Source organism: Gymnogyps californianus, chromosome 2, assembly GCF_018139145.2.
Source record: "Gymnogyps californianus isolate 813 chromosome 2, ASM1813914v2, whole genome shotgun sequence".
Classification (NCBI taxonomy): domain Eukaryota; kingdom Metazoa; phylum Chordata; class Aves; order Accipitriformes; family Cathartidae; genus Gymnogyps; species Gymnogyps californianus.
The window spans coordinates 65,916,320-65,933,997 of record NC_059472.1 but is presented as its reverse complement, the minus strand read 5'-3'; the positions used below and the strand labels follow the sequence as shown (position 1 = coordinate 65,933,997).

The 17,678-nt window shown below is 41.9% G+C and overlaps 1 protein-coding gene across 6 annotated transcripts in view; it reads right to left on the bottom strand.

Moving 5' to 3' along the window:
* Positions 1–285: 285 nt before the first annotated feature.
* CARMIL1 (capping protein regulator and myosin 1 linker 1) overlaps positions 286–17,678 on the bottom strand; it is a 202,768-nt gene continuing 185,375 nt past the window's right edge. For 2 of the 6 annotated variants that reach the window (XM_050891525.1, XM_050891526.1), the window contains 5 exons: positions 13,098–13,173; positions 10,116–10,349; positions 7,262–7,396; positions 4,503–4,649; positions 286–1,339 (listed from right to left, as the gene is read on the bottom strand). In XM_050891525.1, the coding sequence (XP_050747482.1) occupies positions 1,203–1,339; positions 4,503–4,649; positions 7,262–7,396; positions 10,116–10,349; positions 13,098–13,173 (729 nt within the window). In that variant the 3' untranslated portion in view covers positions 286–1,202. The remainder of the gene's footprint in view (positions 1,340–4,502; positions 4,650–7,261; positions 7,397–10,115; positions 10,350–13,097; positions 13,174–17,678) is intronic. The other 4 variants (XM_050891527.1, XM_050891528.1, XM_050891529.1 and 1 more) reach the window with 4 other exon arrangements.

Here is a 17,678-nt window from a genome sequence, read left to right as displayed (position 1 = left end):
GAACCAAACCAGAGAATTTAGATAGCAGGTGTTTCTGGCTCACGTGAAGGCTGCTTTGCTGAAGATCCCAAGGGAGGAGATTAGCAGAGAGATCTTCTTTCAGCAGGTTTACGAAGATGATGTGCATGCGTCCCTTTCAGCAGGAACAGACATTTTACTAGAAGCAAACAAAGATTACATGGGTTTCGTCTTAACTGCACGCTTTGTCTACCTGACACAATGCCATCATTCAAAGAGCAGAGACTGTCAGACCACAAGTAGTGCCGTAAAAACAAAGACTAGTAGTTCAGTTGTAAAATCATTTTTTATTGTTACAAATATACATATGAATAAAATCCCTTCAACCTGTAATGTAAGTGGGTAGCTGTGAAATTTGCACCCCCTCCCTCAAAAGCTGAAATGTTTTTACAGATGTCAAACTATTTTTCTCATAGAATTACACATTGAAAGGAAGCTAATATCCAGACAGAACTGAGGAAGGCCTCTAGAAAACACCAATATTAATAGAATTTCCATTGCCCTCATTCCAATCAACTATATACATTAATATATGAATGTGGAAGCATTCCATGATTATACGTCATCCAAATCCTTCTCTGTTGTGCTTTTTGACAGTACACAAATGTAAGCATTGGAGCTTTATGTACAGTATGAGAACAGGAAGAAAGAAGCTCCCTATGGGAGAATGTAAAAACCATACCCAAGCATTTAATATATATAATCTATACAAATTATTTTATTAGTGTGCTCTTTTAATATAATTACAATGTGCAATTGCATACCGCAAGAATATATTTATAGGTAAGTCACGTGCAGATTTGACACATTTACATTCAGCAGTACAACACATTACCTGCTGTACAGTGTATTAGTGTAAGACAGTGTCCAGTTAATTTGCTTTGCTTTCTAAATGCCCTAATGCAGGGCACTCTTTGTAGCTGCTTCAGAGAAATTCAAGTAGAATACATGAAGGAATCGCTGGCTTTAGCAAAGGCGTGGAAAGGAATGTCTGCATTGTACAGAACAGAAATTAAGGACCGAATCAATGCCAAGTGAGTGTACTGTAAATCATGATTGGAAGATCGGGTTTTCTGCATGGAAATGTACCTGTGGTGAAAGAGCAGCTGGCTAGAAGGGCTGTTGATTGCTGTACCCTGATTGTTATAAAAAGCTCTTGCGCTATGAAGCACTTGTACTGATTGCTAAACAAAAATAAAATCTTTATCTGCTTCTTCGCCAGAGTCACTGGACTTGCTTCCCTGATGGCCGTCTTTACTTAAGGACCTCTGCTTCAGTTCCTGGAACTCATGAGACTGCTGCCCAGGGCTTCTTTTCGCAGCTGTATAAAACAGAAATAGCTCTTACTAATGACTGTAGAAGAGAGAGGAAGAAAAATAATAATAAAAAAAGTCATTCATGCACACAGGACCTACTCCTGCTCCCACTGAATTCATTTGCACTAGTGGGAGTAGCATAGGTCCATTAATTCTTCAACCCAGAAAAAGGTGAGAGAGCGAGGAGAGAGAGTTTGAGCAAACTTTATTCCACTGTTGGTTGGCAAGCAGGCAAACTTGAAATATGAAACTCAGTGCTTCACTGTGACATGGATAAACATTACAGTTAGAAACGGCCTGGAGACTTCTCATCACACCACTTCAAAACCAGAACAGCACTCTTTTTTCCAGCTGGGCTGGATCTCAGACAATGCACTCCTGACTGCTCAGGTGGATATCCTCACTGGGCACCCCTCAGACCAGCAGCGCATGTCTCCCTGGCAGGACACATCTATATTCTCTCTTTTGACTCAGCAGCCTTAATCAGGACAGATATTTACCTTGGTGTCCAAGTTACCCGAACTGCTGCTCCCTGCCCCACCAGCACTGCCAGGTCCTGATGCCCTCCCTGTTCCCTGATGGGGGGTACACCCATGGCTCTAAGCCCAACGTGCATCTCTTCCAGCTGAGACCACCGGCTCTGCACCTCGCTGTGCTCAGCCATGCAGAAAGCAGGAGGACATATCCACTTCCCATGATCTAAATGCAAACAGTACCCATTTTGTTCACCCAGCACTCTCAAATCTTGGTAAGGCCAGGGTTTTCCCCAAACCTTTAAGCTTTGAAATAAATTGGAAAGAAGGTTGTAAAACCTTGTTAAGGTTTCTGATCTAATCAGTGGTCTACAATTTCTATGGTAACAAGTGAGTTATACACATCAATGGGGGTGACGTTACGCAAGGATCGACAGCTTTAGAAATCTCATACTTCCAATTAAAATGAACCTTTAAACGCACAGTGGCCCTTAAACGTGACTTCGTTGCAAGTCATCCCACTTCACCGCCACAAAATTAAATGTTACAGTTATGAGACTTCCTTTGCTCCACCATTTCAGATAAGGACATCGGCTTTGGTTCGCACTGATCCTTGTGCCTGTTCACATGCGTGCGCCTCTCTTAACAAGGCACCAGCAGCCGCGGTGGCCACGAAGCACCACCTCTCCTTCCCTGTGTACCGCTCACCTATAGACTCACTGCCGCAAGGGACAGCCTGCCCCATCACCAGCGTGCAGCTCCAGCCGGAGCAGGGGCAGACAAGCAGCAGGCTGTCGCTGACTCATCTCCGTGGCCGTTTCAAGTTGTGCCAGGCTGTGTTAGGGTCTGCCAGGAATGCAGAAAATGCAGAGAGGAATCCCAAGGGAGCCGATGCTGCTGAGCTGCTGGGGCAGCCTCAGCAGGGACGCTCCCTGTATCCCTGGGGGGCCAGCACGACTCCCCAGGCAGCGCTGGTGCGTGCCAACAGGCCGTGAAACAGGGGACAGAAAGCTCTGGCCCATTTTTGTTTGGCACAGACATTGTCCAGTCCTGGATCTCTGCCATGACGAAAGCAGAAGGGGCACATCCAGTGTGCGTCTTGTGGAGACCCACCTCTGCACACACGGCACCTTTGCTACCCAAATAGTTCTCCTGAGTCCAAAATACCTGTTTCCTTATTTGTGCTAGCCAAAATATGGGAGGAAATGAGAGCCAGCAGCTACACACTTGCTGCATTCTTATCCCGCCTTTGCAAGTCGGGAAAGAAGAGGAAAGGATTTTGAGAAAGGTTTTTAAAGCTATTTAATGGAATTGGAGAGGATTAAGATACCTAAATTCTGTCAAAAAAGTTTAGGCATTTCCACCTTCCCAAACACCACTGCTTTTCAAAGAAATAGGTGCCTGAAAATGTTTGAGTCATTCTTGATACTCGTACCTCCTAGTAATTACATGGCATTTCTTTGGCCTCCATTCACTCTTCAAACAAAACCCAGAACACATCCTGCAGCAGCCATTTTAGTTTATGGCCTGAGAAATCAAGACAGGTAGTTTGCCCCAAAAATGCCTGAAAAATGTATCAGGCATTTAAGTCCACATACTGCAAGCAGGCTTCTGCCACAAGAGCTTATCCTTGCCCCAATGAAACCATACACAGGTGACCTGCGTAGATCTGTGGCAGCATCTCAGCTTTTGAAACTTTATCAGAGAGATATCTTAGAATGAACTAAAATATAATAATTTGATTATGACGGGGAGGAGAGATTCCAAGTTTGGGTGGGCTAAGTTTGATTCTACAATATGAAAAGGAAATCAGTTTATACATTTTGGGCTGAGGATGGTACAAAAGGGATACATGATGTCTTATAAATAGAAAAACTGTGGGTAAATGTAATTGCATAAGATGTTCAAATACCTCACTAAAATACTTAAAAAAAAAAGTAATTTTGAATCATTGTTTAAACAAACGAGTTAAGAGGTAAAGAGAAGCATGTAAACATGTACCATTTGAGAACAGGAACTTTTATATTTTAAAAACACATAGATCAACCAAACATTTTTATAGCCTACTGAATGAGTTCACTATAAGTCAAAGCTGCTCTTCAGGAAGCGTGGCTTAAGTGTGCAGCACAGTGCTGGGGTTGGGTTCTTTTGGTGTTTTTTTTGTTTGTTTATGCAGCTGAAAATCAAAGTACTATGTCAAAATAATCTGATTTACCCAGTTCTCAAATGGTTTGTGAGTGATGTACTGAAACTGGCACTAACAATATTCAGGCTGAAATGTATTTTGAAATACTTCAGTGCACGCATCTTAAAAAGGAAAGATTGTAAGCACACAAAGCAGCGGACAGTCTACCTGCAGCGTACTTACACGGCAGCATGCCAGCGTCACTGCAATGAGCAGTCACGGTTTGTAATGAGCCCTCTTCTGCAGAGGGGCTGCAGGTGCGATATGGTACTGGTCACTGGTGTTGCCATGAAGGAAAAAAGCATGCACATTTCTTATCTGGAAATTTTTTCATGCCATGTAGTTCCCATGGGGACAGAAAGACGATTAGCAGCCCATGAGATTTCTACCTTTCTCATAATCCAATGACAAACCCACACCCTTTTGTGGCTTCTTTGCTATTACTGTTTCTTAGCAATTGTTAGTGCCAGTTACCAAGCACCGTCTCAATGAAAAATGAAAACTTCTAACCAGAAGTTGGCTGTGCCTTCCTCTGCCCAAGCACATTAGCTTCCTCTTCTGCACTGGTAGAATACTGCCCCGAAGTTGTTTTCACATCGCCAGACGGCTTGGCACAATCATGAGCTGTATCTCTTTTTTGACAATCTCCTGTTTGCTCTAGCAGGGAAAAGGATTCATTTATACCCCTAAGCTGTTCTGTAGGCCCACGTACGGAAAGTAATATAAATAATTTCACTTAACCATCCCATTTAGTCAATTGTTCAAAGAGTAGTAATCAATATGCCAGATGCTTAGTTAAATTTAGTCCAGGTATTTGTGTACGTTGGTAACTGCAGCCCAATCTTACAGGTACGCTGTGTAAAGAGGTATATTTTGAGATTGTCCTACAAAGTACAGTTAAACTCATTAACATAAAGCAATTTTATAATCAAGTATCATCTAATTTGCAGCTTTCTTTTGCAGGAGATATAATTTAGTTTACTAACTTAGGCAGATTTGCAGTGATTTACCAGTTGCAGAAAATTGAGCATGCTAGCCTGAAAGGCGGCAGAAAGCAAGGACAGAGGAATGACTGAGTGAGGAAGTAGAACAGTAATAAAGAAAACCGGAAAACCTGAAAAAGAATAAAGAAATAAAAGAAACAGAATTTACTCTTTCCCGAACAATTTTATGCAAAGCATAGCAGCTCCGTAAGGACCTGGCAACCCAGTTTTAGCCATTCTAAACTATTACTGATAAAATTGGTACAGTGCAATGTAGCAGCAACTAGAAAACCCTGTGTTTGGCCAAGTCTGTGGAGGTCTGTCTAAGGGAGCAAGGAGTGAGGAAAGCACAGTGTCTGACCCCTTTTGTGTAAGGGTTTGCAAACAGCAAACATTTTAAAAATAAAGCGATTGTCCCTCTTCTCATGTGACCACAACAAACTGCAAAACCTTGTCAAATCTCTGCTGTGTTAGAGATTGCTGTAACACAAAAGGATTGTAGTTACGATCCCATACTCCCTGCTTCTCCAGTATGTCCCCTCTCATGACAGGGAGATGGAGAAGGCATAAAGCACAGAAACGGTGAGGTTAACCTCACATGAAAATGTACCTGCAACAAGTCCCATTACATTGTGTTTCTCTAGTTATGTAGTAACAAGTTCTCTCTCACAGTCTCGTGAAAAGCTGGTGAGAAAACAAGGACTCTAGCACATGCAGTTACCAGACAGCAGCCGAGAGAGTCTGTCGTGGCAAGAGCCTTTGACTGCAGCCACTCTCAACATGATGGCACCAGTGTAGCGAGTCTGATCCCTAAGCTGTAGCCCAGTTCATGTGTCTCAACACAGGCTCTGACGGCACTAAAGGCAGGAGAATAAACAGGCTCTATTCTGCCTGGCAGCCCTCATAATGCAACAGCCACTGGGAGGCACTTCAGACACCCTGCTGTCTTTTCTGGACCCTGAGCCACAGACTGGGGCAGCTTTTGGCAACACGGACTGTCTGAACCCTCAGCCTTTTCCAGACACAGGAGAGGTCCTTGGGTGTGTCATGTCCTGCTAGCTCTACATAATTCAGTCAGATTGTGGTGGTTCTGCTGGGCTACCTTTATGGCACAAGAGCAGCCCAATGGCATCATACAGGTGGCTGAAGCGAGAGTCAAAACCTGTAGACAAATACCCCACATGTGCTGACGTGCGGTCACCAAATGGTAGCCACCACAGCAACAATTTTCCAAGCAGAGCAACACCCAGACTGTGAGGTAAGTAGTTTCATAAAGGAAATGGTAGTTTTAGGAGAGAAAGGGAGAAGCTTCTCAAAATATACCTCTGGACCATCCCGCTTTGGGGATGGCTTTGCCCCTCCTCTCATCTAGAGGGTAACGGTGGGCTCTGTGGGCAGCACAACTGCTCAGTCTTCACAACCCAGTGTGACATATACGCCTTGACTCATCTGCCCCCATCCTACACTATGAAAAACTGCTGGCAGAGTATGAAAGGGCACCCCTTTGTCTCACAGCTTAAGTGATAGGAATCACCTTGGATGTCTTTCTTGAGGAGAGTCCCAGGAAGGAAGAGTCTCACCCCCCGATTTCAAACGTTGTCATTTGTGCCAGCTAATACCACGCTGAGCAACATTTCTGTGACTACTTCTCCACGTATCCTATGCTATCAGAGGAAGCCTTAGCTCTTCTAAGAGCCAACTGTGAGCAAGGAAACGCATCAGCAAAAGTAGAAATCCAGCGCACACATGAAAAGCAGCAAAGACAAGGCAGCAGCCTCCTGTTGTGCATAAAAGGTACCAAAGCCCTGCCCTGGCACAGAGAGACTCATTGCCCAAGGAGGAGGTGAACTCAGTCACATGCAGTGACCCCACAGACAGGAGGAGTACAAACAGAGCAACAGGCTGGCTGCAAGGAACAAAGTCGTGGCTGCTCCCCTGGAAATGTGCTGAACCACAGAGCTGCATTTCACGTTATTGTGTGTCACCAATACCAATCAGCATCTTGATTCAGACCAAATTAAACCGTAATATACACAGCACAAGAGTCCCTTAATTGTTCAGCTACATTATTAATACCAAGGGATTCATCTTTCACTTGGTTTGATCAAAGGAAGAAAATATAGAGCACCAACCCATGGGTGGAGGAGATGAGGAATAGGTGACTAGATACACTTTCCTTGCGCTTTTTCCCTCCAAATGAATAACCCTCTTCTCTTCCAAGTGAAAACAAATCAGGGGACAATGAAGACAAGCACACTGGAACAACAGTTATACCAACACTCCTACCTTCTTGAGAAAACAATCTGACTGAGGGGCTGCTCTGACCATCCTTTTCTTTATCAGAAGGAACTTTCTTCAGCACAGGTGGAAGCAAGGCAACTTTTGGGGAACTGGGGCCGGAGGGAGACTCCGGAGCATCCTCTGTGGAGTACCATGAACAAAAGGGTGAGAAGTTATATTTGCACTGTAGCTCACAGAAATGGTGCTGTTATGATGGGCCAAACCTCAACACAATACACAAACAAGAAACAGCTAGAATCTGTGTCAGAAAAAGGAGAATTCAGGAATTTACATTATGTCAAGAGAACGCATGATGGCCCTCAGTCCAGGTGAAAGAATTTTAATAGCCAAAGATCTCAATTTCAGCATTTTTAACGTGTATTGCTATTGCAGCACAAATAGAAATCTGATGGGACCAACTGAATTTCCTGCAAGATGTAAGTACGGGATTTGTAAAGAACAGCTGAAAATTATTTTGGATGGATTTTTGGTTCTGTTTATATTTTTATTGTCCTGAAACATAATGAACTGATCAATTTAAATATCTTGTTTCACAGTTACAAGGCATAAAAGTGAACCAGGGAAACAAATTTCTTAAATAGCCTACAGAACTCCGTACTTCCAGGAATAAATTGCCAGTACATAACATGATAGCATCTGCAAAGATTTTCTAAATAGAAAAAATACTTGGTCTTCTAGACTGTGAGGAAATCTGGAACTTAAATTCAAATCCATAGTTTAAACCATCTGGATATTTTGTTTATCTAAAAGGCTGGATACACATTATGTATGGCAAGTTGACTACCATCTTTACAGTCCTTACAGGAAGACCTTTTCAGTCTTATACTAGACAGCCTTTGTTTGGACAGTAGGGAAGTACAGCTACAATGGATTACTTATACTGCTTGTATGTTTGCTTCCCAAGGAGTAAACAGTGGCATATGTATGCAACAGAGGAACTAGGAAGATACATTAGTATTGATAGAAGGAAAAAGGAACTCAGAGTATCACCTGTATTGCATATTTGTACAATGAGTTAATTCAGTTGCATACTGGAAATTAATAGGAATTTATCTCACTGTTGAGGAGCCACCACCAGGGAGTCAATCTTTTTACTTTCAGCACAGGAAAGTGATGACCTTCCAAATGCAACTCGATCTGAACAGATACACCAATTCTTGGACCTTCTCCACGTTTTTGATGTGCCTGTGAGGCCAGTTGCTTTGGGAAGCTCGGTATCAACATATGGATGAGCATAGTGCTTGGCAAACACAGCTATATATTTCTGAACTGAAGCTCTTATATGCTTTATTGAGAAACCACTTTCAGTCTTTGATAATTTGTGGACATTGAAGCTGTGTTCCTTTGCCCTCAGATTACTTAGCAAAAATTTGCTACCATTAGTTTGGCCACACCGCTGGAAACAACAGCGTAAATAGGATTATTGCTTGGCTTCTTCATCACGTTGCCTGGGTGTACTTAGCCAGCAGGTTGCTACAAGTACTAGGATAGAAGTTAGACTGCAACAGAGATGGTGCTGCTTTTACTGCCACCTGAGGAGCTGGCCTATTACAAGTAAATATTAATTATTCTCTGTGTTAAACCCACAGTATGCTCTCTCTGCAGGAAATACGAGCTGGCAGAAACAGATAGCTCAGGTCTTTCTGATACCTAAGATTTTGAGATAACACACTGCCCATTTTACAGATTAAGCATCACCAAATAAGCCAGGCTTTCCTTTTGTATTCATCTTTGTGAGCATCTTACCCGACACCTCTCACTTTTATGACCATTTCTGAAGTGGTCAATAAAAGAAATGTAAAGCCATCTAAAACCTGAAGGTGATTCTGTATTTGAACAACATTCTATCCACTGGAGTGCAGAGACTAAGTAATGCTCAGATTACACGTCAAGGGCAGGGAGGAGGCCGTAATATCCCTCTGCCCCCTCGTCCTCACCAGAAATGACATCTTTCTAAGGTCAACAGTGAGTATGGGAAAAGCCTAGAGGTCTGCAAGCTCTTACAGATGGCTATGCTCACATTTTTCAGTCATTAGCAATTAATAAGCTGTATTTGCCATAGCTACTGGGGGAGTCAGTAACTAGCATTTAATTCCTCTCAACTGCAGTGGCCATACTTTGGGAAGAGGGGCTTGTGACACTGGCCTATTAAATAGCGGACAGGCAAATGTATGGGAGATCTGCCGAAAAATTTCCCACTATTGGAAACCTTGAAATAATATCTGGGCAGGAGGTTAGGACAGAGCAGAAGTTAATAGTCATTCAACTGGTAGTCTGGCAGGGTTATAAAAGCACAATTACAATTATTTCCAGTCAAAAGCAATAAGGAAAGAAACAAAGGCTAAACAAGGAAAGAGAGAGTGAGAGACAGTCGCTTTGTGCAAGTTATTAAGAATAACAGGCATTTGCTTGAGGGGCTAAGAGCAGCCTGCCAGAAAACCCCAAGGACTTTAGTATTTAGAGCCAGGTATTTACAGAAAATACAGTTATTTCTGTCAGTGCTACTACAACAGGGCTTTGATGCCGAAGTAGCTTTCTATGCTCACCTCTTCCGTGAAAGCAGGCTAACTTAAAGCAGCTCTGCTGCTGCTGCTATTGCTTCTCCTCAGGCTTTACTATTGCAGATCACAGATTAAACCATTATAATAAGTTTATTTGAATTAGGGCAGAGGGAGGTGGAAAAGAAGGATGCAAGTCAAGAGCAAGTGACTGAAGAACCTGTCCCTCTACATTTCACTTCTGTTCAGGATGTGGCCATGGGTGTCTCTTCCATAGCCCACACGAACACCACTCAGAAGTACCCAGCTGGGGATAACGAATGCCCAGAAGAGCTCCTCACCAGTACGAGAGGCAGAGCGTGGTTTCTGTGGCACCGTGGGTCGTCCTGCCAGGCTGGGCTTTGTTGACTGCAGTGGGGGTTTTGGGCTGGTCGGTGTATTGGAAGAACTTCTTGCCTTTGCACCAGCTTCTGCCTTTGGTTCAGCTTTTGAATTTTTTTCTGATAATGCTGAGACGGAGTCACCTTTATTCGAGGCAAACCGACTCTCTGGAAGGGTCTGCTGGAGTTTAGGCACTAAAATAGACACAAAAAATAAAGTCTCCTGCAACACAGAAGGCTCCGTGCACAGATATGCTTATGTGGAAAATACCATCATTAGCTCACATATCACTGCTGCACTGCTGTGTGTGTTAAGAGGACCCCTAACATTTCATTCAAAATCACTGCAAGAAAAGCATCTAAAACCGCTAGTTCTTACACGTGCTAAGCTTCATAATTCAATTGCCTCAGAGTTGATGGCATCTCCCCCTTTTTAATATATTTGGGGTGATGGCTGGCTGGACTTTATTCTTCCTTCATATTTCTGGGAGCAGATGGTACAGCCTACCTCCTGAGAAAGCAGTGATGGATCAGTGGAAAAGGCAGCCTTTGGCTGTTCTGTGCCTGTACAGACAAAAGGTTGGGTATCCAAGATCAACAGAGAAATCTTGGCCCAGAAAATAAATCCCAAATGTGTGATCAGCAGGCTACATCTTTTTATTTGTTGCTTTTAGCAAGCTCTAGAGGAGATTTTGAAACTTAGCCGAGATCAAAGTATTCTTTATATAATATTTTGATTTATCTAATAACACTGTATATGGATTATGGTTTCCACACATTATCAAGTTTATCAACATATTATTTATCCCAAACAAAGACCAAGGTATTCACAGATAAAGCTACACTGACTTCCAAGCAATAAATCAGTCCTATCTAGCTGTGCAAGTTAGTAGAAATCCTGCTGGACTGTAGGTTGCAAACAAGCAAAATGCCTGCCCTACTTTCCTACCCTGCAGCTTTCAGAAGGTTGAAGGCTTGTATGTAGCAGGTATAATGATAATCTTGGAACTTGTATGTTAGCTTGGGACTTTCAACAATTGTCACATCTTTATTCTCAGAAGAGAATTACAGACCAACTGAAATGGAGACTGGTATGCTTGGCACTTAGCAAAGCCAAGTATGTGCTCACAGATGCTGACTTGACCTACCTACCTGCTATTCCCATTCAGAAATCCTACTTGTTACAAAAGTGCTGAGCACAGGCATTTCAATGGCAGTGGGAGGGAGGGGAATGTTGATATAGTTTGTTACAAGCCAATCTCCAATATGTTTTTCCAGCTTACGCAGCTGTTTTTCAGCCCAGCTGAAGTTAAACTCTGGCAAACTATAGAGAGTTGTGTGGCATAGATATATTTGTGTGAGTGCGTGACAGGGAGAGTTTGTGTCTGCATGCATGCAATAGACTTTCATGCTGCAAGCGAAACAGCAGGACATCTTCTTCACCTGTGCGTATGTGCATACAAAAAAGCAGGCGACATCCAGACATGAAGCAAGGAATAAAAACCCCCTTATTCTCCTTCTGCACCACTATCTATAGTTCTCCTGTAGCAACATCCAGCAATTTCCCATTAACTCTCTTTCTTGCCTTCCTAACCTCAGGCCTGCTAATATTATTAGAACCCAGTAAGTTAAAATAAATTAACCCAAAACAAAGACAAACTGTAGTCACAACAGTGAAGAGCAGCCTCGGGGAGCTCTCAAGCAAGAGTGGTAAAGAAAGAACTGACAGCTGGAGGCCAAAAAGAAGGGGTATGCACAGTGCAGTGAAGTGGGGGTGAAATGTGTCATATACCGACACAAGGACCAGAGAAAAATTGGGGTCAGACACCCCCAGCTACTCTAATGCCCCAAGCACAGATTATTCTTGTTCCTCTGACTTCAGTTTGATCATAACAGGAAACACATATAGTACACAAGGTCCTCCTCAAAAGATAAGCAGGCTTTAAAAGCGCTGATTTATAGAGTTCAGCATGCTCTGAATATGCTGTCTTTTAAAACTAGCTTTAGAAAGGTATAAAACTTCAAAATCAATTTCACCCTATGTGCTGTGCTTGCAGGACACCTACCACCACTGTTGAGAAATCAGACCTGGATTTCCTAGTTCAGCCCACTCCTTTCAGTCCAGTGAATGTGGTACACACAAACTACCAGAGCTGAATCCCTTTTGAACACTTCACTGGCCAGTCCCCAAAGTATGCACAGAGACCAGAATTTCATCTTGTCCTGAGATGGCTGCATTGGAGGCACTGCCACGTCAAGGCCCAGGACTACAGCTTGACAAGGGCACAGCAGGACTAGGTGTAAAGGGAATCAGTGCTGTAAGCACTGCAAGGCTGGACTCCACTTTGTACACGAGGGAGAGTCATTTTGTGCATGTGTGCAGTGTCCAGGGGCCTCCACAGCTTTGCAGACAGCCCTGGCTTCAGTCAAGCTGGGTGAACCCTGAGAAGAGCCAGCTGCCATTGCCTATGAGATGTCTATTCTAACAGTTGAAAACCAGGACTACTCAAGCTGGTACGTGCACAGACTACCTTGCAAATCGGTCATATTTAGGTCATCAGATATATTCAGGAGTTTCACTTCTTCGTGTGCAGACATTTTTGCTGGCTCCTGGGTTCAGCTTCAGCTTTACTGATCCCATGACAAGTCAGCATCGTTTCGAAGGTGCCCCAGGCACATGCACCAAGTACTTTCCCTCCTGTGCAACATGGAACACAAGAGTAAAAGCTGAGCCGTCAACTCAGCCCTAGAGCTGACTTCATGAGAAGTGCTGTCCAACACAGTACAAAAAGTGAGCTTGTTTCTAATCCTTTTCAGGTAGTGTAAGCTCATATTTTGCTTAAGCAATTGTAGGCACACAATCTGGAGAGGGAAGGGAGATTTTTGAGGTTAGGCAGTTTGCATTTTCTACAAAGAGTTTATACCAGGAAATTCAAACTGTACCTGCACCGCTTCCATCCAGTCGTTCTGAGCTCGTCGTGTCAAAAGACTCTCTAGGAGTTGTGTCATTCCCAAGTTTCTGAAAGAGTGAGAAAAGCTCTCATATTAATAATATATCTGTAATTAATACAACTCAGTGGTTCTGTTAGGGGAAAAAAGCTCTAATTTGGAAGCCATAAGGCAGAGAAAGCAGTGATAGTAATACACGGTGGATTCTCTCTCCTTGTTTCTCTTTCAGTTCTTGGAGATCTAAGCGGGAAGAAAACTATACTGATTTGTAACTAATACTGCCACATGTCTAGCAAAGCTGCAATGACACCCTGCCTCCTCAGCGACAGGTCTCCTAACGTACAGGAGTAGAAACTGAAGGTGCTAGTTGGAAACAGTCTTTTCTCCAAAGATAGTTCCATATTTAAAAATTCCTTGTTTAGGTTTAAGATAAAAAGTCTTTTTCTGACAATCTAGATTTTGAATATGACTGCTGAATGGATCTTATGCTCTTCCACATACAGGAATAACTTATTTTAGATAAATCTGCAACTATGGAAGTAGCAGCATTCACATATTTACAGGATTGCTCTAAAAACAAACAGACCTTACTTACTGAAAGGTGTTTAAAGCTACGCATCACAAGCACTGCTGGATGCTTAGCACCTCTAAAGAAAGGGAGCTTCTTGTTTATGTGTTGATATTCTGGCTAAGTCTTCTATTCTCAAAAATAGCTTTCCTTACATCCTGGCCTCAAAACAAAAGGTGCAAAGACATTTGTCATATCATAGCTTTAGCCGAAGTGATGTTGAAACCTGTGTATTCACCAGGAGAAGCTTAGATATGCAGCCGATATGCTTGTAAAAGAACCAGCCTCCTTCTACTGCCTTACCTGCTACCAAAGCTTAAGCAGAAGGATAAACGGGAGGATACAAAAAGTGCACAGAAAAAAGTGCAGGATATACTATGACAGCAAGCCTTATAAAGATAAGGCTAGGCAAAAAAGTGAGATTTTTTTGAAACTAAAGAAGCAGGGATAGACTCTTGCTGGCAGTTTCAATCTTGATCTTGATTTGCTATGTCAAGACAGTTAGTGTGGCAAATGACTTAAAGCAAATGATTTGTGCTGATGACCATTGCATTTGGTTATATACCCACACATAAGTCATGTTGACATGTTCAGGACACTGCTACTACTGATCCAACAACAACTCTGCATGACTTGTGCTGGGATCTGACTGTCCCACAGCATTCAGAAACCTCCACCATGTGCCATGCAGTGTACGTCAAACGTGATCAGCTTACAATCTGAAAGACTGCTAGGTATAGCATGTAGATAAAAATTGGACAACAGGAAATGTAGGAAGGAAGAGAATGGTTACAAGTAGCAGGAGCGCATACTAATTATAGAAAAATTGATGGATTCAGAGTGAAAATAGTATTTTAAATAGAAACATAAAGGAATAATCTCTAAATATCTATGCTGGCCATGTGTCTTTCCCCTGTGGTGGTAATTCAACACAGGCATTTCAAGAGAAGCAGATTTTGGGGAGCGATGCAGAAAACAGTGTGGTTGGCCTTACAGATTTACCAATACCTCCATTTTGCTCATGTCATCTCACAGCTCCTGAAACAAAGCCTCTCTTCAACATAACAAAGAAAAGGATGGAGATGTTGAGAGCCTGCCATTCCTGTATAAGACCTGGCAGGGTAATGCTACCTCCCCACCTCTCCGCTAAGTACAGGTGTACACTTAAAATGTCACACTGCATTAAGGAGGATGCTATTAGAATCATCATTAAACTTCCTGTACTGTAAAACTACCCCGATACAGATATAACTATCCACTCTAAGGGATTATATTTCTACAGGTTTTAAGTATAAAATCATCTGTATGTTAAAAACCACATGTAAGCCAAACAATGAAGTCTTCTGGTCAGAAGCACTCTAGAAATGCCATGGCTTGGAGGGCCAGAATGGCAACCTACGTTGCCCATATGGACAAAACAAAGTCCCCTCCAAAGCTAGCAGGAACATTATGCTTTGTACCACTGGGTGAAAACTCAGTTTTTATTCCCATTTCTTGACTGTCACTGATACTTTGGTTAAATTCTCACCTCTCCACCTCCTAAACTCACATGTTTCTTTGTAAGACTGTCTTGGCTATATATTTTTGAAGGGAATATCACTCTCCACTTACTGGATTTTTCTTCCCTACCTTGGAAAAAAAAAAAAAAAACTTTTGAGAACTGAATTTACCAACAATTTTTTCATGGAATGTGAATTCTCATGAACTTTCACTTGTTTTCCTATGTAAATATTGAAGATATATGCATAACACTTAGCTACAGTAAATGACTTGAGAGCTGTATGACTATGAAAACTGATTTCACTATAACTCCTTCCTCCCTCCCTAGTTATGGGACTACTGGGGAAATATGACCATGTATAGACACAAGTACAAATGCCAGTGCTGGCATCTATTAGTGTAGTACTTAAAAATGCAATTAGGATGTTACCATGTTTGGCTACCTACAGTATACACATTACAAACTGCTTATGGTCTCAAGACAACACTAAACGCTTGCTGCAAAAATTTACTCTGAGAAGCTGTCAATCATGTCAGATAAATGCAGGTGAATTTATCATGTAGATAAATAATGACCAGGCTCTACTTTTAATAGGAATTCATGCAAGATTGGGAAATACTGCAGAGTTGGGTGCCGTTGAGAGTGAATAAACAGGTTACAGATGATCTTGGTCTGCTCATAGGTCTTGCTCGAGGTATTTAAAAATTCAGTCTGTAAACACTAGATGGAGCTAAAAGATCTGTTCATGTACACCTAGAGGCAACACTAATCTGCAAATACTCGTCTCTGCCATTAATGCCAATTTGCACGTTGTATTCTAAGCAAAAGAAAACAAAAAAGCATTTACCATCTTTCCATCTACTGTGCACCTGCTCATCACTTGTATCTGTAACAAGACTGCGGTAGGGTATGAATGAAATAGTAAATTCCTTCTGGCTTTGTTTTCACGTAAAATAGCTCAGAATATAAGCAGCCATCTGTACCTTAAAGGAAAATACAATTTTCTATCATACTGGAATTCTGATAAATTTGAAGATGTTAGGGAAGTTGATGTCATACCCATCCTGAACAATGTAACAGCAGTGGGATGCTGTCTTCTGTAGCTCAACCATCAGGATACTGTATGATTTTCACCTTCATGAATATCATGAATAAAAGTGCAAACCTAAATTATTCGATATTGAGATCTAGGATGAAGTATGTGAAAAATTCTTTTGAACAGCAGTTCAATTTTGTGTGGTCTGGGCAACATTAAGAATGGATAGCTCAGTGCCCTGCTGTGTACAGATTCCTATTTCAATTCAGTTTTCTTGTCACTCTTTGAATAATAATAAAAAGACCTACTTTTACATTCCATAAATATCAATTTTTACAAAATCTAACAAAAAAATAAAATCAATAACATTATTTTCTTAAACCTGAAAGAAGAGGGGTAACCTTTCCAACCAGTAAAAAAGCGAAGGGTGAAAAAAAAAAATACTGGAAAAGGCAACAACTTTTCTTTTTGATAGATGAAATTCAAGTTTTCAATCAATGCTACGAAAGCTCATCAATCGAAGAGGACTTTTACTCTCCCCACTTAAAAAAAAAATTACACATGTTAATATTCTACCTCAGTCACATCATTCCAGATCTGACTAAATTTAGATGACAAGTGTTAAGAACCTGAAGAGCACCAAGCATACACAATTTATGCAGTTGTAAAAATTTATATAATCTGGAGCAGCTTGATATTTTATAAGCTACAGGCAGAGCATAACACTTATTTAAAATCATATTGCATTTTACTTGAAACTTGGTGGTTTAGAAATCAATGAGACTATTCATGGGCACCACTCAGTACCAATGAGAAAGGTGGGAATTAGCAATTTCTTTAGAAAAATCTTTTTTATGCTGAGGATCCCTTTAATGAGCCATAGACTATTAACACAGTGTTAATTTGAATCTGCTTATTACAAGACTCCAGTGTCCGCAGGAATGGTTCAGACATCATGGCAAGCACTATAAGCCTATGAAGAAAGGTAAAAATGAACTTTGGGTGCCTTGCTTGGTCACAGCAAGACAATTCTGCAATGTGTTAAAGGAAGGAAAACACAGCAAAGCTTGCAGATGAGCTCTGTTGTAAGGTAACACCTTCCAAATTACAGGGGATAATGGAGGGGAATGGGGAGCATCTGAGTGCCCTGCACATTGAAGAGGAAGAGAGGAGTGAAAAAAGGCTGATCCTTCGGTAATTTTAGAACATGCCAACTGCAGCTGGGAGGAAGCAGGGGAAGTCCAATGGGGAAGTTCAAGGGGAAATGGGCATCAGGCAAAATAGGTTGGCACAAAATGCTTTGGAGCAACACAAGGATATTCCACTCTGCACGTTTGCAAAGTGAAGTAGGGTTCCTGCCCAGCATCAGCGCTTCACAGAGGAGAAAATTAGAGAGAGCGAAGGGAATCTGGACAGATAATTGGGAATAGATTAATTTTTTTTAACATATGCTTATTTTCTTTGAGTGTA